Source organism: Myxocyprinus asiaticus, chromosome 4, assembly GCF_019703515.2.
Source record: "Myxocyprinus asiaticus isolate MX2 ecotype Aquarium Trade chromosome 4, UBuf_Myxa_2, whole genome shotgun sequence".
NCBI lineage: Eukaryota > Metazoa > Chordata > Actinopteri > Cypriniformes > Catostomidae > Myxocyprinus > Myxocyprinus asiaticus.
Window position 1 is genome coordinate 17,538,547 of NC_059347.1, and position 22,067 is coordinate 17,560,613.

Consider the following 22,067-nt stretch of genomic DNA (forward strand, 5'->3'; position numbering starts at 1 on the left):
GAGACTAACTGTTCACATGTATATTCTGACATCTGGCTCTGGAATGATGTGGTTTTATTTATCAGGCTTTTCACCAAGCTTGTATTGGAGGCTCCAGTCATTACAGACTCTGCACTGGAGGTGATACGGCGCTACTGCGAGGATGAGGTCAGATAAACTGTACTTTTGCCCGGTAGCAGCTTCTCACCATCCGCATGTATACAAAATTGTCTTATAGAAAACTCTAATGTTCTCATTTGTGTTTCAGTCTCGTGTATACCTGGGCATATCCACTTTGAAGGAGCTCATTCTGAAACGCCCATCCAGACAGTTCCAGTACCTCAATGTTCTTCTGAACCTCAGCTCTCATGAAAAAGAAAAAGTTAGCCTGTAATAATTTTTTTCGTTCATTGTTTCTTTCATTTCATAATAGCATAATAACCGATAAACCTGATGCTATTTAGGTGCGGACCACTGCCCTCTCCTTCATCAAACGCATGTATGAGAAGGAACATCTGAAGGACTGTATTGAGAAGTTTGCTCTCACCTACATGCAGTTTCTAGTCCACCCAAACCCCCCCTCTCTTCTGTTTGGAGCAGGAGAGGATACAGGTTAAAAAAAGATTTTTCCAACCTTGAAATACAATGCAGTTTATCAATTTCTCTCTATATACATTTGATCAATATATATGTTTTCTCAAAAAAGTGATTTGGTCTGTTTTCATATTCTGTATAAGTTGTATTGGGTAAGCTCCCTTAAAGTAGCAGTCAGTGATTTTTGTGCTTGTCACGCTGACACTTAAGAGCATAGATTTAGCATAAGGAAAGAGCAGTTTCTGAGACCATTGTAGAAATGCGCTATTTGCAGTCAGACATGGTTTAATTTAATCTGTGAATAAAAGCATCCAATTACAGGGCATTATCGATATCCATGTCTGGGTTGTGTTGCAATACTTTTGTAATTCTTTTGGTTTAGTCTATTGCAATCCAAAACTTTCATATGTTAAGATCTTTTACATGTTTCTCATTCGTTTTCATTGGACTTTGGTGCTTTTTGCAAACAATTCCTGAACTTCTGAATTTACTTATTCTCAGTGCCATAGAAGTTGTGTAGAACAAGGATGTATCTGTAAAAAAAAAAAAAAAAGACATATTTTATCATTACACAGAAACCCTTGCAGACTAGCTATATGGAGAATCTGTAAAGACATCCTTACAAATGAAACAAGTTATAGACTTATAACTTCAGCAATAGTTCACACAAAACTGAAAATTCTCTCATCATTTATTCACCCTCATGCCATCCCAAATGTGTATGACTTTCTATTGCAGAACACAAATTAAGATTTTTAGAAGAATATTTCAGCTCTGTTGGTCCATACAATGCAAGTGAATGATGACCAGAACTTTGAAGCTCGAAAAAGCACATAAAGGCAGCGTAAAAGTAATCCATATGACTCCAGAGGTTTAATTGATGTCTTCAGAAGCGATATGATAGGTGTGGGTGAGAAACAGATCAATATTTAAGTCAATTTTTTCTAGAAATTCTTCCCCCTGCCCAGTAGGGGACGATATGCATGAAGAATGTGAATCACCAAAAACACAAGAAGAATATGAAAGTGAAAGTGCAGATTGACTGAGTAGGGAGGAGAATTTATAGTAAAAAAAAAAAGAAAAAAAAAAAGAACTTAAATATTTATCTGTTTCTCACCCACACCTATCATATCACTTCAGAAGACATGGATTTAACCACTGGAGTTTATTGATTAGGTTTATGCTGCCTTTATGTGCTTTTTGGAGCTTCATAATTTTTTAATATTCCTTATTACGGTCCGGGGCATGATTATTTGCATTGGTTGTCTCAACGCTTTATTTTTCATACATTTACCATAATCGTACCGAATCAATGCGTTAAATCGACAGCCCAAAAAACATTAATTCTTGAAATGAGAAAATCAATACATTATCATGAGGTACAATATTTATTTTCCCAGTTGTAGTCTCCTATAGTCTGAAATCACATTATAATGTTTAAAGTGTAACCAGTCAAATTACATCTCTAACCCTAGCCTTGTTGTGTCCTCAGAGGTGGCGGCTCCCTGGACAGAGGAGACTGTGCGACAGTGCCTGTACCTCTATCTCTCTCTCTTGCCTCTCAACCATCGACTGGTTCACGAGCTGGCTGCTGTTTACACTGAGGCCATTGCAGATATCAAACGCAGTGTGCTGAGGGTCATAGAACACCCTGTAAGATGTTTTGTCCCACTTATGTCTCTCGTCTCATCAAACCGTTTTGTCTTTAGTTTTCCTACGTTGAGTGTGTTTACATGTGTATACAACAGCAGTCACTACATGACAATTTCTGTTTTGTCTTCTCTCTTGATATTAAATCATAGTCATGCAAATATTTAATAAGCAGACAGAACGGCAGTAAAGGCGCTTGCGTTTTAAACAAATTGGGTTAATTGGCAGAAATGCCAAATTGTTAATCACTAACGAACAAACACACATGTTGTCGGCTTATTTAGCACAATTGGTATGAGATTGGTGCAGCTGCCTGTTTGCATACAGTATTGTGTTCATAGAAAATCACCACTTTTTTAAGAATTCTGTGTGCTGAAGCAGATTTTCTTTCCTCTTTGCTTTGTGTAGATAAGAGGAATGGGAATGAACTCTCCTGACCTGCTGCTCCTGGTGGAGAACTGTCCTAAAGGAGCAGAGACGCTGGTCACTCGCTGTCTGCACATACTCACTGATAAAGGTATGCTTGTGTGGATGTGTAGTATGTGCGAGAGGGAAAGAGTGATTGTGTCTGTCGGTCCATCTATGAAACGACAAGTTTCTTTCCTTCCCTGTCTTCACAGTTCCTCCATCTCCTGAGTTGGTGGAGAGGGTGAGGGATCTTTATCATAAACGAGTGCCGGATGTTCGCTTCCTCATCCCAGTGATCAATGGTCTGGAGAAGGTTTGTTTCATCTCCCATCTGTCCTGCTCATATGTTGCATTTTTTAAACATTTCACCATGATCAGAGCTGATCACATATACCGTACACCACAGTGGTGAAATAAACAACCATATAAACATGAAAAAAACGCAACATTAGGTGGCACATTAGTATTGAATTCAACTTATGTGCGATCACATTTGTGCATATATTGTCTAGTGTACACAGGCTTCAGAAGGGGTGAGAACTGTTTGTTTTATAATTTGCCACACTGACTTGATCAAAGGCACATGAATTGGCTTTGAAACGTGAATAGGACTCTATGGAGGCTGTGTTATAATGGATTATGACTGTGTTGAACAGACTGAGGTGATCCAGGCTCTACCCAAACTCATCAAGCTCAATCCCATCGTGGTGAAGGAGGTGTTCAACCGACTGCTGGGCACTCAACACAGTAATAACTGCTTATTCACTAATGCCTGTGTGGTCATAGTGATTAAAAAACTACTTTTTGTAGTTCACTAGTTCGAATCCCAGTGCGTGCTGAGTGACTCCAGCCAGGTCTCCTAAGCAACCAAATTGGCCCGGTTGCTAGGGAGGGTAGAGTCACATGGGGTAACCTCCTAGTGGTCGCTATAATGTGGTTCGTTCTCGGTGGGGCGTGTGGTGAGTTGAGCGTGGTTGCCATGGTGGATGGCGTGAAGCCTCCACACGCGCTATGTCTCCGTGGCAATGCGCTCAACAAGCCACATGATAAGATGCGTGGGTTGATGGTCCCAGACGCAGAGGCAGCTGGGATTCGTCCTCTGGCACCTGAATTGAGGCGAATCACTACGCGACCACGAGGACTTAAAAGCACGTTGGGAATTGGGCATTCCAAATTGGGAGAAAAAGGGTATTTCCCCCCCCCCCCCCCAAAAAAAAAAAATACTTTTATTTTCAACATGTTTTCATTTATTTGTTATAGTTTATGCATTGATGCCTTGATAATGTTTTGAGATGCTTTGTGCAGATTTCAAAAACTTGATGAGTGTTGCATTTCTGGATGTAAAATGATTTTTTGTTTTGAAGGTGAGGGCAGTTCCTCCATGTCTCCTCTCACTCCTGGGGAGCTCCTCATCGCCTTACACAACATTGACTCATCCAAGTGTGACATGAAGTCAATCATCAAAGGTAATTACTCGAATCCCCTTCGCACACTCATGTCTCTAAATGATGTTTCTTTTTTTAGAAAGTAATGACATGATCGTAAGGCACAAACCAAATAATGCATCCGTCATCTGAGGACAAACATAATTTATAATGTTTGTTTTATAGTGGCTTCCTTTTACAGCTCTTATTCTTTACAGTATGCTTCCACAAACGTTGTCCAATGGTCTGCAATCTTTCATTCTTCTCACCTCTCGCGCTATTTATACTTCTTCTTCCTCACTTCTGTTTTTTTCCCCCTGTAGCCACTAACCTGTGCTTTGGTGAGAAGAATGTGTACACATCGGAGGTGCTGGCAGTGGTGATGCAGCAGTTAATGGAGCAGACGCCTCTCCCCATACTGCTCATGCGTACTGTCATACAGTCTCTCACCATGTATCCTCGACTGGCTGGTTTTGTCATGAACATCCTGGCCCGACTCATCCTCAAACAGGTCAGTGGACGGATCTCTTCACACTCAAGAATCGCAGACTGCTGCTTTCGCAATCACAATATTATTTCAACTTCTGAACTTTATTTCAATAACATAAATTTGTTGTATATGACAGTCAACAAATGACTCGCCCTTCGTGGGTGTTTTAAGCAAATTAATAAAAAGAAAATTAGATACCATGCATTAATAAATTATATATGTTGTTTATAAGTGAAGCAGGTTTATTCACTTATATTTATTCACCAGTACAACTGAAAAAGAGCTTTTGCCTTCGTTCATTGCGTATTTAAGTTTGGCTTCTTTCGTATTTTCTTTCCCATTTGAATATATGACATGTTGTAGTAACCAGGGCTGGAAATGGGGGGATCGTGGGTAAACGAAGTCCACGGAGTAAATTTCAAGGGAGAACTGCGTTCCCGTTCAAACTGGTTACATTTGATAGGGGAATGAAGAGTATTTCTATCTCTTCTCCACTAAATAGCCTTCGAAAGCTATGCGGGTTCTGCACATAAATGCGTGGGATCTTCTTCGTCTGTGGTTGCGTGGTGTTGACTATCGTGAGTGGCCAGAACACATGCACGCAACAAATCGACAAATACACACGGGAAACCACAGGCAATCGATCCACACATGCACGCAACAGATCCACACATGCTCAATTCACAAATCCACGCACCAGAAGGATGCACAAAAAAAGATGTGCTCAGAATGTTTAGTTTCAACCAAGATTACAGAGATATAATCTATATTACACACCACCATTCAGAGGTTTTGGAACACCAAGACATTTTTGTTTTTAAAAAAACAAAACAAGAACGGATGCTTCACTTCACCTCAGATGCATTAAATTGATCAAAATGACTAGCAAAAACATTAGAAATGTTGCAGTTTATTATTGCTGTTTGAAATGTTTTTTAAATATTTTTTTATAATAAAATTCAATTTTTACTCATGATGGCAAAGCCCCATTTTCAGCTGTCATTACTCCAGTCTGTTACTCCAGACAAAGAAAATAATGTGTCAAATAATCCTTAAGAAATCATTTAATGTGTTAACTTGGTACTAAGTAAAATTTAATTTTGTTAGAATGGTTAAAATGGTTGTGCTACTTAATGAAGCATGGAAATTGCAATATAGTGTCTTTCCAGCTAAGGTGTTGAGTACACTTGCATTTTTTAATAAGTTACTTTACACTTGCAAGTCAAATTTCATTTTTTTTTTTTTTTTAAATAACCAAAAAGAAACTTATTTCTCCTCACATTCATCAATCTGTTGTTCTTTTGAGAGATGAAGGCTATTCCATGCACTTCTGTTTTGAAAGAATAAAACAAACTTGATCTAAACAGGACAGAAAGAGCAGTGGACAACCCAGATGCACAACATCAAGAAGACAAGTACATCAGAGTCTCTAGTTTGAGAAATAGACTTTAATTAACATTATATGCCAAACACAGGCATTGCTGCAAGAAGAGGATTCTTGGATGAAGAGAAAGTTTAAATAATGCAACATTCTTTAAACTTTCCCCACAATTAGAGTCCCCCCAGTGAATCTCTGCCATTTCCACCACTGGTAGTAACAAATGTCCAACTTGGAGGTACAAGCTTCCCAGATGCACTTAAAGGCAGCATAACACAAGGGCAAGCTTTTTGTTTATCAGCCAAGAGTTCACAGTTATTGGCCAATGCTGAAAATCTCGAAAATATAGGGTGATCCAACCAAAACTGTTGACATTTTAAACCTGTGCACTGATTTAGAATATCACATAACATCACTGGTGAAAGTCAACATGTGCTTCACGACGAATATAAACTTCTGCCATCGGAATTATGTTGTGACTAAACAAAATCCAAAATAAATCAAAACTGTATTATATTTTAGCATCTTCAAAGTAGTCACCCTTTGCCTAGATTTTGCAGAAATGTACTCTTGACATTTTCTCAACCAACTTCTTGAAGTATCACCCTGGGATGCTTTTTAAACAGTATTGAAGGAGATCCCATCTATGTTGGGCACTTATTGGCTGCTTTTCTTTATTATTTGGTCCAAGTCATCAATTTCAAAAATGTCTTGATTGTTTTTATAGGTGTGGAAGTATCCTAAGGTGTGGGAGGGCTTTGTAAAGTGCTGTCAGCGCACCAAACCCCAGTCATACAACGTGCTTCTCCAGCTGCCTCCAGCCCAGCTGGCTAGTGTGTTTGAGCGTTGCCCTGAGATGAGGGAGCCCCTCCTACAGCATGTGCACTCTTTCACCCCTCACCAAGTGAGTAAAAACTCCCAGAATTTTCACAAGGTGCTGGCAGGTTTTGTTTTTGCATTTGGTTTGGATTTTGGGGACATAATGGTATAGGATCGGGATTATAACACAAAGATTTCTGGTGCAGTCCCAAATAGGGGTTCCTGGGGAACTGGACTGTTACAGAGATTAAATTACTGTCATACTCTATATTGCCTACTACATACTGAATATATTGCATAATTTGTTCTACTTTTAAAGCTAAAATTATAAACTGCACACAGTATTTGAAATAAAATTTAAATGATAGTATATTGGATCACCGTCACATGACTTGAAACCCTATGAAAAGTTGTTTTGAACACCAACACATTGCATTGTGGGTAGTAGTACTCATGCAAACATGTTCTGCTTATGTATTGCAAATGCCAGCAAATGTGTCATCTGGGTTTCACAGATGTACAGGTGCACACTAGAGGTCGACCGATAGTGGATTTTGCCAATATCAATAATTAAGCTGGTGGAAAAGGCTGATAACCGATTAATCGGCCAGTAGTTTGTAGTATCGTTCCCTTACAGTGACAGGCACAGACATGGAGGCAACAAGAATTCAAAATGGATAAAATCCCAGATGCAGTTTTTGTGCAACCACAGTCTCAATAATAACAAAAAAAAAGGTCCATAATGCAGGACTTTTAACTGTGAACAGGTCTGCAATACACTGGGGACTCTTATTTTGAAATGTCTGTGCTTCCAGCTCACACAACAATGTCAGTTAAATCAACAATGTATTACAATTAGTGCTGTCAGTAGATAGAATTTAATCAAATTAATTACATGATATATATATTATAAATATAATATATATTTTTATTATAATTTAGATAATTAAAAAGCATTACATTATTGTGGTAGACGTGCAAAGCATTTAAAAGACAATACAAGAAGTGGCTTTAGAAAGCAATATATTGTTCATTTCCATATTATTGAACATAAGGCTATCATTGGCCTACAGTTCACAGCAGTCCATTTCGGAATTGAATTCGTGAATCTGAGGACGCGTCAATGTACACATGCTTCAGATGCTTTTGCAGCATCTCACTTTGGTTGTTACGTCATAAATGTAAAAGGTTGCTCTGTCAAGTTAAACATAGTTTGAAACATAGAAAAACACGTCTCGAGATCCCTGCATTCAGAATTGCACTCCGTCTAGCTGTGTTTGTACGCAAAAATCTGTCGTATTGTCACTAGTGTCAAGCAGGCCTGAGTGTGGATCTGCACCAATCATGTGTGACTTCTTTTTATTCAAAATGGCACATTAAGACAAAGCAGTTTCTATCCTTCACTTTATAACTTTGTTTGGACCATTCGAACAGCTAATGTTAGCATCCTCCCCACCTTGTCGGCAGACATGCATTTCTCTAATGCAGCAATTATTTATAATCAAATTAATGACCAAATACCTACAGTTAAAAATTGGTTCCCTAAATTTTTTATAGTGACACACCCCTCTAAACATCAAACATCCTTTTACGTGGGGGCCTGGGTAGCTCAGCGAGTATTGACGCTGATTACCACCCCTGAAGTCGCGAGTTCGAATCCAGGGCGTGCTGAGTGACTCCAGCCAGGTCTCCTAAGCAACCAAATTGGCCTGGTTGCTAGAGAGGGTAGAGTCACATGGGGTAACCTCCTCGTAGTCGCTATAATGTGGTTCTCACTCTTGGTGGGGCGTGTGGTGAGTTGTGCGTGGATGCCACGGAGAATAGCGTGAAGACACCACACGCACTACGTCGCCGCGGTAACGCGCTCAACAAGCCACGTGATAAGATGCGTGGATTGACGGTCTCAGACGTGGAGGCAACTGAGATTGATCCTCCGCCACCCGGATTGAGGCGAGTCACTACGCCACCACGAGGACTTAGAGTGCATTGGGTATTGGGCATGCCAAATTGGGGAGAGAAGGGGAGAAAAAAAATAAAATAAAAAAAACATGCTTTTACGTACCTCCTCTTACTTACAGATAACATTCACACAAGGTATTTTGAAAATATGTGTATTTAACACAATTTGCATTGTAAAACAACTCCCTTATATCAAACATGTTATATTTATACATGTTTATCATAAACATATAGAAGAGATGGCTTACCGATTAATGAGATGGGTGTGCTAGATATGACATTACTGCATAACTTTAAAACTCCCCCCTCATTGTGTCACAGGGCAGGACACAGTACCAGCACTTTAAGAGCTGCTGGTATTCGCAAGTCGTTACTGTGTCAAAAATTGCGCATCGTTGCAGGTATGGCATTGCCGACTGACTTTGAGCATTGCAGGGAAGTATCTGTGCTATTTCGCAGTCAGCTCAAGGTGCCTTTATGTCACATTTGACACTGTCAGCAAGGTTGAGCTCATTTGCTGAAAAAAAATCATGCAACAATGAAAAAACAAGGCTCTAGGGTGCTAGCAAATGCAAGGAAAAATGACTGCGTATGAGTGTGGAAAATTATTTGTCCGCACTGGTGTGAGTGACATCTGACACCTGTCATCAAAACTAATGAAATCTGGGCTGTCAGTAAACGGTTAAACTTTTGATGTATAGTGTCATGTGAGAAAACAATATGGCGCTGATCACAGCGGAGTTTGGGAGAAATGCCAACAAAACTACATCTGGAAAGAAACCTCATTAAATTTTTACATTGAATCCTGTTTGAGTCAAAAGACTAGAGTCTCTAGTTGTATCGAGTTTCAAGCCATTTTTAAAATTTATTTTTTTATCAGGAAAATGCCACGCTGTTAAACACAATGACCACTGTAGTGAACAATAGCACTAGTTTTTCCATTACAAATCCTACTTTTACTTTTTCTGAGACCAGTGCAGACAGATAGCACACTGGAGGTCAAGTAATTTACTAAATAGGGAGCAAGGGTGCATCCTATAGCTTTCCTAAGCAGCTGAGTGCATTCACTCCTAAAATTCGACCAAAAGTTCAGTTTCAGGCTGCAGATGATGTTTGCACCACTCAACATGTTTGGCAGACAATGACATTGTTTTTTTTGTTTTTTTGTCATTAACAGTTTTTATTGATTCCACACTCAAATCAACATAAACAGCACATGAAAACACGGAATCAATTTTCAACAAAATATACCCCGCTCCCTCCCTCCTTACCCCCACCCACCCACCCAACATACAACCCAGTGGTCAGACACAGAATAATAACAGACACACATACAAGCAAACAGTCCAAAAAAACAAAAAAAAAACATAATTAAAATAAATACTCAGATATAAAAAATAAAAAAAAAATTGCCCAACAAAAAAGAAAAAGGGTTCCACACATCAATTAATTACATACACACCATTTAAACTGTCCCTCTCCATTGTTCCTCCCTGGCACCCTCCAAGAAGGCCAAATAAGTGCCCCACTTCTTCTCAAAGGCACCCAAGCTGCCCAGCCGCCTATGCGACATCTTTTCAAAGGCCGCCACTGTGCCTAATTCGGTGCACCACTCATGGTGAGGGTGCACCAGCTGACTTCCATCCCCCAAGGATCACTTTCCTGCCAATCATTACACTGGTAAGGATCCAGTTTTCAATGTGTATGTTCCCTAAGTTAACCCCTGCCCCATCCCCCAAAATACAAAGTCTGGGGCAGAATGAAATCTGAGTGCTCAGGATCTCACAGACATAACTCTGAACCCTCGACCCAAACTCTTGAATCTTAGTACAATACCAAAAAACATGGGCTATGTCCCCATCCTCTGATTGGCATCGCCAACAGGTGGGTGTATCCTTAAGACCAAGCCTATGCAATCTAGAGGGAGGCCAATAAAAACGATGCAGAATCTTAAATTGAATGAGGCGCATCCTTGCATCCTTAGACATAGACTTGGCATTTTTTAAAATCCTACCCCATTCTTCATCCTCCAGTACTAAATTCAAGTCAGTCTCCCATAACTTCTTGAGAGATGTCAAAACCCCATCCCCTAGACTCTGAATTAGCCAGGAATAGTACGCTGAAGCCTCGTGACCCTTTCCAAAAGCCGCTAGTACCATCTCAAGAGTGTCTGCAGCTTTAGGGGGCTGTGTACTACACCCAAAGATGGTGCAAAATAGATGGCGCAGCTGTAAGTACCTGAAGAATTGAGATCTGGGAATCCCAAACCGGTGTGTAATATTTTCAAAGGATCTCAATGCTCCATTTTCATACAGGTCACCCAGCGTAGCAACTCCCTTCTCAATCCATTCTGTCCAGCAAAAAGGGGACTTATTAATACACAGTTTAGGGTTTAACCAAATACTTGCGGCAACATTCAGGTAAATGTCCGAATTGAGCACGCGGGAAACCCTTGTCCACACTAACTGCATGTGTGAGATAACGGGATGTGTCTTTAGTTCTCTGGACAGCCTGGTAGAAAGACATTGCAATGGCAATATAGGGGCAAGAAGTTCTTGTTCAATGCAGAACCAGGGAGGGGCTCTGTCAGGTGGAAGCGACCAATGAGCCAAATGTCTGAGACCGAATGCATAATAATAAAATAAAATCTTGGGTTGGTACAATTCATTTTAATAACATTATCCTTCCCAATCATCGATAAATGTAATGAAGCCCACCTGTCCACATCGCTCGAAAACCGTTTTATTAAGGGGTCAAAATTAACTCTAACTAAATCACACAAATTTTGGGGGAATAAAATGCCCAAATACTTAATGCTCTGTTTGGGCCACTGGAAGGCTCCTGGCTGAAAGGCCGTTACTGGACAGTACGCTGTCAGAGCCAAAGCTTCGGATTTAGACCAATTGACTTCGTATCCTGAGAATTTGGAAAAGGAATTAATAATTCTGTGGAGACAAGGCATAGATTTATTAGGGTCAGAGACAAATAATAAAATATCATCTGCATAAAGCAGAAGCTTATGCGCCACCCCTGGAAAATCATTATCCTTTCTTATCGCAGCTGCTAATGGTTCCAGGGCAAGACAGAACAATAATGGGGAAAGAGGGCAGCCCTGCCCCGTGCCTTTATCCAGAGTAAAATAATCTGAAATGAATCCATTTGTTGACAATGACATTGTTAATCAGTACGTGGATTTTGACATGGTTGGCAGTGATTGTATGACGCTGGCCATTACTTAGAATCAGAATTATGCTAACCTCTGATTGTTAAAATGCTTCAAATCAAATCAAATCAAATCACTTTATTGTCACACAGCCATATACACAAGTGCAATGGTGTGTGAAATTCTTGGGTGCAGTTCCGATCAACATAGCAGTCGTGGCAGTGATGAGACATATACCAATTACAATACCATCAAATTAACACAACACAATTTAAACATCTGATATACACATAATTACACTCAAAAATATACAAATAATAACATACACTGTACAGTATACAATACGCTGTTTTTGTTTTTTGTTTTTTTTGTTTTTTACTGTATAGATACACATTATTCAATAAAAATTAAAATATATATATAAAAAAAAAGTATATATATATATATATATAGAATGTACAGTATTGTACTGGATTGACATTCAGGCTGTCGGTTGATAGTCAGTTGTTAAGAGAGACATAATATAAAAATAATATAATTTATGACAGTCCGGTGTGAGATATAAGAGTAAGAGTAATAAAGTGCAGTGCTGATGTATTTTGATCGTGGGAGATCAAGAGTGCAGAAGTCTGATTGCTTGGGGGAAGAAGCTATCATGGAGTCGGCTGGTGCGGGTCCTGATGCTGCGATACCGCCTACCTGATGGTAGCAGTGAGAACAGCCCATGGCTCGGGTGGCTGGAGTCTCTGATGATCCTCCGAGCTTTTTTCACACACCGCCTTGTATATATTTCCTGGAGGGAGGGAAGCTCACCTCCGATGATGTGTTTGGCAGTTCGCACCACCCTTTGCAGTGCTTTGCGGTTGTGGGCGGTGCTATTGCCGTACCAGGCGGAGATACAGCCAGTCAGGATGCTCTCTACAGTGCTGGTGTAGAGCCGTGTGAGGATGTGGCGGTTCATTCCAAACTTCCTCAGCCGTCTCAGGAAGAAGAGGCGCTGATGAGCCTTCTTCACAACGACTTCAGTGTGGACGGACCATGTGAGTTCCTCAGTGATGTGGACACCCAGGAACTTGAAGCTGCTGACTCTCTCCACTGGTGCTCCATTGATGGTGATGGGCCTGTGTTCTCTGTCTTTTCTTCTGAAGTCCACCACAAGCTCCTTTGTCTTACTGACATTGAGGGAGAGGTTGTGCTCCTGACACCAGTGTGTCAGAGTGTGCACCTCCTCACTGTAGGCTGTTTCATCATTGTCAGTGATCAGACCTACCACCGTCGTGTCATCAGCAAACTTAATGATGGCATTGGAGCTATGTGTTGCCACACAGTCATGTGTGTACAAGGAATACAGTAGTGGGCTGAGAACACAGCCCTGTGGGGCTCCAGTGTTGAGGATCAGTGATGAGGGGATGTTGCTGCCTATTCTAACCACCTGGCGTCTGCTTGACAGGAAGTCCAGGATCCAGCTGCACAGCGAGCTGTTTAAGCCCAGAGCCCGGAGTTTCTCATCTAGCTTGGAGGGCACTATGGTGTTGAATGCTGAGCTGTAGTCTACAAACAGCATTCTCACATAAGTGTTCTTTTTTTCCAGGTGGGAGAGAGCAGTGTGTATTGTAGATGCAATGGCATCATCAGTGGAGCGGTTGTTGCGGTAAGCAAACTGCAGCGGGTCAAGATTGAGTGGCAAGACAGAGCAGATGTAATCTCTGATTAGTCTCTCAAAGCATTTGCTGATGATGGGGGTCAGAGCAACAGGACGCCAGTCATTTAAACAAGTTATTTTTGATTGTTTTGGAACAGGCACAATGGTGGATGTTTTAAAGCATGTGGGGACCACAGACAAAGAGAGGGAAAGGTTGAAAATGTCCGTAAAAACACCAGCCAGCTGGTTCGCGCACGCTCTGATGACACGGCCCGGAATGCTGTCTGGGCCCGGGGCTTTGCGGATATTCACCCGTCGGAAGGATCGGGTTACATCCGCTACAGAGACGGAGAGTGAACTAACCTCTGTAGCTTCAGCCGCGAGAGCTCTCTCCGCGAAGGCGGTGTTATTTCCCTCGAAACGAGCATAAAAAGTATTTAGCTCATCCGGTAGAGAGGCAGCGGTGTTCAAGGCGGAGTTTTTATTCCCTTTAAAGTCCGTGATGATGTTAATTCCCTGCCACATGCTTCTAGAGTTGGTGGTGTTAAACTGTCCTTCAATCTTGCTCCTGTACTGGCATTTTGCTGTTTTGATAGTTTTTCGGAGGGCATAACTGGCTTGTTTATGCTCCTCCACGTTCCTGGAATTAAAAGCGGAGGTCCGCGCATTAAGTGCCGCGCGAACATCGCTATTGATCCATGGCTTCTGATTCGGATAGATTCGCACAGTTCTGGTCGAAATCACTTCCTCTACGCACGTTCTGATGAAACACATTACGCTATCAGCGTAAAGCTCGATGTCGTCATCAGAGGCGGACCGGAACATCTCCCAGTCCGTGTGATCAAAACAGTCTTGTAGCATAGAGTCTGATTGGTCCGACCAGCACTGGATCGTTCTGAGGGTGGGTGCTTCCTGTTTCAATTTCTGCCTGTAAGCGGGCAGAAGCAGAATGGAAGAGTGGTCCGATTTGCCAAATGGTGGGCGGGGGAGGGATTTGTAGCCATCCCGGAACGGAGAGTAGCAATGATCCAAAACCCGGTCCCCTCGTGTGTTGAAACTAATGTGCTGGTGATATTTTGGTGCGACTGATTTTAAACTGGCTTTATTAAAATCCCCGGTCACAATGAACGCGGCCTCAGGGTGCGCGGTTTCCTGCTCACTTATAATCCCATACAGTTCCTTGAGTGCCCGGTCTGTGTCGGCTTGTGGGGGAATGTACACAGCAGTGATAATGACCGATGTGAATTCCCTCGGTAGCCAGAATGGTCGACACAGAAGCATAAGAAATTCCAGATCAGGAGAACAGAAAGACTTGATGGAATGTACGTTCCTCTGATCACACCAGGATTTGTTGATCATGAAACATACACCACCTCCTCTAGTTTTACCTGAGAGGTCTTTCGCTCTGTCCGCTCGGTGCACGGAGAACCCCGCGGGTTCAATGGCTGAGTCTGGAATCTCCGCAGACATCCAAGTTTCTATAATGCAGCAGTCCCTCGTCTCTCGTTGGAAAGAGATCCGCGCTTTCAGCTCGCAGAGCTTGTTATCCAGAGACTGAACATTTGCCAGTAGAATAGTGGGTAGCGGGGGTCGATTTGCGCAGCGTCTTACTCTGATGAGAACGCCGGCTCTGTTTCCCCTTTTCCTCTTGCGTTTCCGCGGCCGTGCTGCCCAGACAAAGGGCTCCGCTGGCGTGTTTGTAAACAGCGGGTCGGCATTGAGGAATGTGAAGTCCGGTTTTCGGTGTGAGATCGCTGAACCAATGTCCAAAAGTGTTTGTCTGTCATAGACAATAAGGCAGACAACATCCAAGACAAAAAATATAAGAATTGTAAACAAAACAAACAAAACATTGCTATGTTGTGTCGGAGCTCGCAACGCAGCAGCCATACTCGGCGCCATCTTGAGTCTAACGCCATCTTCAGCACTGGCTATCACTTCTTCTTTAACAGTGCAAAGAGAGAACGTTGAGGTTTTGTTGCCAAAGGAGAGAAAACATTGTAACAAAGTCAAATCAAGTCAAATAATTTTTGTTTATATAGTTGTTTTTTTTTTGTGTTTTTCCCAATACACATTGTTCCAAAGCAGCTTTACAGAAAATCAATGGTAACGTCTCTAAAGTCTCAAAAACACGAATAAACAACACTCCTGGAAACATAATAAACCATTTGCTAAAAAAAAAAAAAAAATGTTCTATAGCTTGGTATTTTCAAATTTTTTACAACTTAGTCCTGCTAAGTTGTTTTTTTTTGCATGTTTATTAGGTGCTACTATTAGTTACAAATCAAAAAGAAAAATGAAAAATGCACACAGCAGTCACGCTCTGGTCTCAGGAGGTTAAGTACAAAAAAACTAAACTAAAATCGTGGACAACAGACAGAAGAAGTATCCATTTTACTAGCTATCACTTGGGTACGTCACCTAGCAGTGTGCTGTTCTGCCGAAGAAAAAAAAAATACTTGCATCAAGTATGTTGCGCACTTTCTGCATTTTTTTAACCACGAAAGATTTAAGAGGTTATTTCATTGGATGATATTTATCAGACATTTATGACACAAACTTTTTGGTATTTCTACACTAGAGGGTGCACAAAATTATTTTTTGCCAGTGAGAAATACATGAACTTGGTACTTTGTTATTTTAGACTGGGATGAAATGAAAATTTTTCCGCGTACCCGCATCATCTACTTATGTACCATCAGGTGTAGGCGTACCCCAGTTTGGGAAACACTGTCTTAGATGATTGATTTTTATAGTTTTATGACTACATGTAATGATAATGTGTACTGTTTACATACCTTGGCTTTTCTCTATGTTTTAAAATTACCTTAATTGTCCGGCTCTGCATTGCGTAGTCACATGGCACAACAAACTCCACTCAGAGTCAGAGATTGTTTTTATTTCACCGCTAGAGAACCTACAGAACCCTCCCGCACCAGAAATGCTACTGCAACTATTGGTATCGAATTTGGAAGATAACGGATTGTTTCAAAAACAAATCTATCAGTGCCGATATATATCGATCGACCTCTAGTGGACACTGCATACTTAATTTTGATGTAAAGGTTATTTCGTAATACTCATCCAATCAAAACTATAGTAGTGATTTAACCTACAAATTTACATACCAATAGCATGTGAGCCTAAGAGATGCTTAAGTAGGATGTCTGTATAGCAGAGAGCTACTCTTTGGAGTTGTGTGCAGCTACCAGGTCCATCAGTAAACGTTTTTTTTTTTTTCTTTTTTTTTTTTTTTTTTTTATAAAGTTAACTTTTTTTAAATATATTTAATGTATATTCTATTTTTTTTCCCCAACAGTTTTCAGACAAGTGTTTTTTTTTCTTTAAACCATACATTTTGCTTGCATGTCATTTATATTCAGATGTGTTCTGTCCTCTGATTGTTTCTGTAGCAAGCCCACATTCCATCCTCCATAATGGCTATACTGGAAGCCAACAGCAGGAAGGAGGAGCCAGAACCACAACCTGAACCTGAACCTGAACCTCAGCATCCAGAAATAATAGAAGAGAGAGAGGTACACACAGGGCTATTTAAAACAGTGGACTAATATAGTGCAATGTGAATTTAACTTGTCATTTTTAAAATGTCGGCTGTGTTTATTTATTTATTTATTTATTTATTTATTTATTTTCGTTTTAACCTAGTTTTTGCCATGAAAATAGCCCTGGATGCTGGCAAGACATTAAATCATAAACAAGTAAACTTACACACAGTTATGTAGATAGAGACAAGGTGCTTCTGTTTATCACAAGATACTTATGTTTCACTTTTGTGAATCCTGACTTCCACCTAAATTAAACTTGTATTATTAATAGGTGGTGGTAAACTAAATCGCAAGTATAAATAACATAGGAAATCCAAAAATATGTCTCACATTCTCTCCCTCAAATATTCATCAAGGTGCACATACCAAGGCATGTTTCAGTGCCAGTAGCACAAGCAGAACCTCCAGCCCCGGCACCCGTAGCATTCACAGAACCAGTACCACAACTGACCCCACCTGGGAGGGAAGAAGTTGAGGAGCCCATGGAACAGGAAGAAACAGCCCATGATGATCAAGAAGATGCATCTGAAGCAGCATCACAGGTAAACATGTGCCATTCATAACATAACAATAATCATTAATGATTTATGGCACCCATGCAGACATGTACAGGAGTGAGTAGCATTGGTTGACTGATGATGTGAACTTCAGCAGATGGAGGTACCTGAAGAGGTAACCCACTCCAGCTTTGTTGAAGAAAAGGCAGAAGAACCCATGGAAGAGTCGACTGCTAGCTCTGCTGATGTGGCTGACCAACCGAATGATGTGTCTGAGGATGCTGGCACAGAAACAGAGCCAGAGCCAGGAGAAAGCAATGAGGATTGATGGCATTTGAAATGGACTGAAAAGAAGTTGCTGACTGTGTAGATGGCAGCTGTCTTGTTCCTCGCTGCTTTTGTTCAATGTACTATGTTTCTGTGAACAAACACTTGATTTCAGTAGCAGTACATCTAGAGCAAATATAATTTTAGATTTTGAATATGATTGTTTTATTTTGAGGTTATGACATGTTAGAATTAGTTTGAAAATAAATTGATTTTGTATGTGAAATTTTCGTTTCTACAGTTAAATGTCATGTCCAACAAATTAAACATTCTTTGACAAGAATGAGAAACAAATTAGTGCTCTCCATTTATTTTCTGTAATTAAAGCTTATGGCTGAGTACGTTCAGTTTTGCAAATTGCACGTCTATAAACGTGATTTTTATCTTTATTTTTACATTGCTGTGAAAAAGTATTTGCCTGATTTCTTCTGTTTTTGTGTATTTTTCATACTAAACTGTTTTAGATCTTCAAACGAGATATAACATGAAACAAAGTAAACACAAAATACTGTTTTTAAATATATATATATATTTTTTTATTGAAGCAAAAATGTTATCCAACACCTATACCACCCATGTGAAAAACTATCTGCCCCCTTCAACTTAATAGCAGGTTGTGCCACCTTTAGCAGCAACAACTGCAACCAAACGCTTCCGATAACTGGAGATCAGTCTTTCACAATGTTGTGGTGGAAATTTGTCCCACTTTTCTTTGCAAAACTGCTTTAGTTCAGCCACACTGGGGGTTTTTGAGCATGAACTGCCCATATAAGGTCCTGCCACAGCATCTCAATCGGGTTCAAGTCTGGACTTTGACTAGGCCATTCAAACTAGGCCATTGCTTCAATAAATAACATCATTTAAAAACTGTATTTTGTGTTTACTCAGATTGCCTTTGTTTTATGATAGATTTTGTTTGAATATTTGAAACAATTTAGTATGAGATATACAAAAAAAAACAGAAGAAATCAGGTTTGGGGCAAATACTTTTTCACAGCAGTGTATTTATAACTATTTTTAAAGGAATATTTTGGGTTCAATACAAGTGAAACTTTTCAATACAGTCGACAGAATTTGTGGCATAATGTTGATTTCCACAAAAATAATGTCGACTTGTCCCTCCTTTTCTTTAAAAAAGCAAAATTTAGGGTTCCAGTGAGGCACTTATAATGGAAGTGAATGGGGGCCAATCCGTAAATGTTAAAATACTCACTCTTTCCAAAGTATTTACACAACAATATGCATGTTAACATGATTTTAGTGTGATAAAATTGTGCACTAACCTTTTCTGTGTAAAGTTTTATCCAATTTTACAACTGCGATGCCATGACGACCTAACCTTAAACACTAAAACCATAAAAAGACAAATTAAAAAACTATGGCTCAAATAATACACAAGTTCTAACAAAATAATGTAAATGCTTTTATAAAATTATAAGGTTCACCTTTCTGCTTTTTTAAACCCTCCAGAAATTGGCCCCTTTCACTTCCATTGTAAGTGCCTCACTGTAACTGAAATTTTTGCTTTTTAGTAAAAGGAGGGACAAAAATAATATTACAATTATGGAGATGAATGTGAGGGTTTAAACTGTCATTATTATAGTCGTTTTAGGGTTTTAGGGTTTGTTGACCATCGTCATGACAATGAAATTGGCTATAACTTCACAGAAAAGTTAGTAAGTGATTTTATTACAGTAAAATCATATTAACATGCATATTGTTTATGTCTTGTGGCTACACGTTTGAAACAGTGAGTATTTTAATGTTCAAAAGTTGGCCCCCATTCACTTCCATTGTAAGTGCCTCGCTGTAACTGAAATTTTTGCTTTTTAGTAAAAGGAGGGACAAAAATAATATTACAATTATGGAGATGAATGTGAGGGTTTAAACTGTCATTATTATAGTCGTTTTAGGGTTTTAGGGTTTGTTGACCATCGTCATGACAATGAAATTGGCTATAACTTTACACAGAAAAGTTAGTAAGTGATTTTATTACAGTAAAATCATATTAACATGCATATTGTTTATGTCTTGTGGCTACACGTTTGAAACAGTGAGTATTTTAATGTTCAAAAGTTGGCCCCCATTCACTTCCATTGTAAGTGCCACATTGGAACCCAGATTTTTGGTTTTTTTTAATGAAAAGGAGGTCAAAATAAACTTTTGTGGTAATCAGTATTATAACACAAATGCTGTCGATTGAGGTTAACTTGCGTTGAACCCAGAATTTTCCTTTAATGGAAGAAATGGCAGATCTCTTAAAAGATGTTAAGTGACACGTTCAATGAGACGAGCGAGTGATGCAAAGTCATATTTTTAAAACCATTGTGACTGCATAGTAAAACGCATTGAAACCACTGATCTTTATATATAACCAATTGCATGAGCAAAATTCCAGCTGATTTTCCGAGGCCCATTCTGTTATCTGGGTGTGAATGATGGATTGTTAATGATAAAAACATTTCCATATATACCTTTATTAGCTAGTTGACCCTTTCTTTAAAGGAATATTCTGGATTTGGTTCAAGTTAAGCCGACAGCATTTGTGGTATAATGAAAAGGTTAATTTTGACTTCTTAAAAAAGAAAAAATCTGGGTTACACTGATACAATAAAAGTGAATGGACCCTTTTCACAGACTGTGATGACATTTCCATCCTCATTCGCAGCTCTGTTACTGGCCGAGCAGCAGAAGACTCTCTTCTCATGTGGGGCAAGTGATGATGGTGTTCACGAGGAAGAGCTTGTAAGAAAGCTATTTCTCTATTCTCTTCCTTGGGGCCTCAAGCAGTTCCTTAACTAGAAATTCTGGGCCCCCTCCTGTCTGTATATTTCTCTGTGCCTCGTACATTTATACTACTGGAATTGTTGTGGGGCCCCCTGCACCTTTGGGCCCCTAGAATCATTCCCACATTTCAACCCAGTAGCTACGGCCCTGACCCCAAGTACTGGACATTTTATGTATCTCTTATCTAAAAACAAACACCTAAAATGTGTAGTACTGGAGGTCCCTCAGGAGCAGGTTTGAAAAACACTGTTGCGATCTCGCTTGAAAAGTGACTATTCAAAACATAATTAAACTCAATTAACTTTGCTTACATAAGTGAATAAAACAAGAAGTCTGACAATTGACTGTGCACACTGACAGTGAATCCAGAAAGTATTTTGATACTTAATTCATGCTTAAATTAATGTCATACAAGTGGCATCTGCAAACAAATGCTGCTAGACTTTTTCCTCAAACCCGCCTTTTTCCTTAGCCATTTTTGCAAGTCCTTTTTTTTTTTTTAAAGGAATATTTCAACTAAATAATGAATATTCTCTCATCATTTACTCATTATACCATTGATATTAATAATGCTTTTAAAGAATTCTATAGTGATCTCATCATTTACTCACCTTCATGCCATCTCAGATGTGTATGACTTTCTTCTGCAGAACACAAACAAAGATTTTTAGAAGAATATCTCAGCTCTGTTGGTCTTCAGAATGCAAGTGAATGGTGACCAGAACTTTGAAGCTTTAAAAAGGACATAAGGGCAGCATTAAAATAATCCATATGACTACAGTGATTAGATCCATGTCTTCAGAAGTGTGATATGTGTGGGTGGAAAAAATAAATATTTAAGTTCTTTTTTACTGTAAATTTCCACTTTCAAACAGCCCTCCTGCGCTCTCTTCTCTCCTAAGAGTTCTTCTTTTGTTTTTGCGCATTCTTTGTGCATATTGCCACCTACTAGGCAGGGAGGAGAATTTATACTTAAATATTCATTTGTTTCTCACTTACCCACTTTGGCTTGAATGTATAACTAGGCTATTATATAATTTATAACCTAACAAACTTCTTTTTTTAGATGTTTAGTTTGAATAGTGTGGTTACATATTACTATACTTATTAGGGATAGCAATGTGTAAATATAACCGCAAGGGCCACAATTTCCAGATTTGAAAGAATACGTCCTGTGGATGCTGCAGATACAGTTGTTTTGGTGGCAAATTTTGACTTCCTTGATAACACATTTTTTGATTTTTAGCTCATATTAGCCAAAATATGTTGTTTCATATCTGGCAAGTGATATAATTAACCAACATTCCTTTTAAAGTTGCTCTCAGTAATTTTTCCATTCATATCAGTAACCTTATTAAAGCTGTTTTATGGGGGGTCACGTGGC

At 39.6% G+C, this 22,067-nt stretch overlaps 1 protein-coding gene across 2 annotated transcripts in view; it reads left to right on the top strand.

Annotated features, from left to right (window-relative positions):
• LOC127431812 (symplekin-like) overlaps positions 1-18,615 on the top strand; it is a 30,328-nt gene extending 11,713 nt beyond the window's left edge. The window contains exons 15-27 of one of the 2 annotated variants that reach the window (XM_051682393.1): positions 66-147; positions 248-361; positions 444-591; positions 2,066-2,226; positions 2,632-2,740; positions 2,844-2,944; positions 3,288-3,378; positions 3,996-4,097; positions 4,379-4,566; positions 6,651-6,827; positions 16,920-17,042; positions 17,429-17,614; positions 17,727-18,615. In XM_051682393.1, coding sequence (XP_051538353.1) covers positions 66-147; positions 248-361; positions 444-591; positions 2,066-2,226; positions 2,632-2,740; positions 2,844-2,944; positions 3,288-3,378; positions 3,996-4,097; positions 4,379-4,566; positions 6,651-6,827; positions 16,920-17,042; positions 17,429-17,614; positions 17,727-17,897 — 1,753 coding nt within the window. In that variant the 3' untranslated portion in view covers positions 17,898-18,615. Of the gene's footprint in view, positions 1-65; positions 148-247; positions 362-443; positions 592-2,065; positions 2,227-2,631; positions 2,741-2,843; positions 2,945-3,287; positions 3,379-3,995; positions 4,098-4,378; positions 4,567-6,650; positions 6,828-16,919; positions 17,043-17,428; positions 17,615-17,723 lie in introns of both variants that reach the window. The other variant, XM_051682385.1, reaches the window with a different exon arrangement.
• The last annotated feature ends 3,452 nt before the right edge of the window (positions 18,616-22,067 follow it).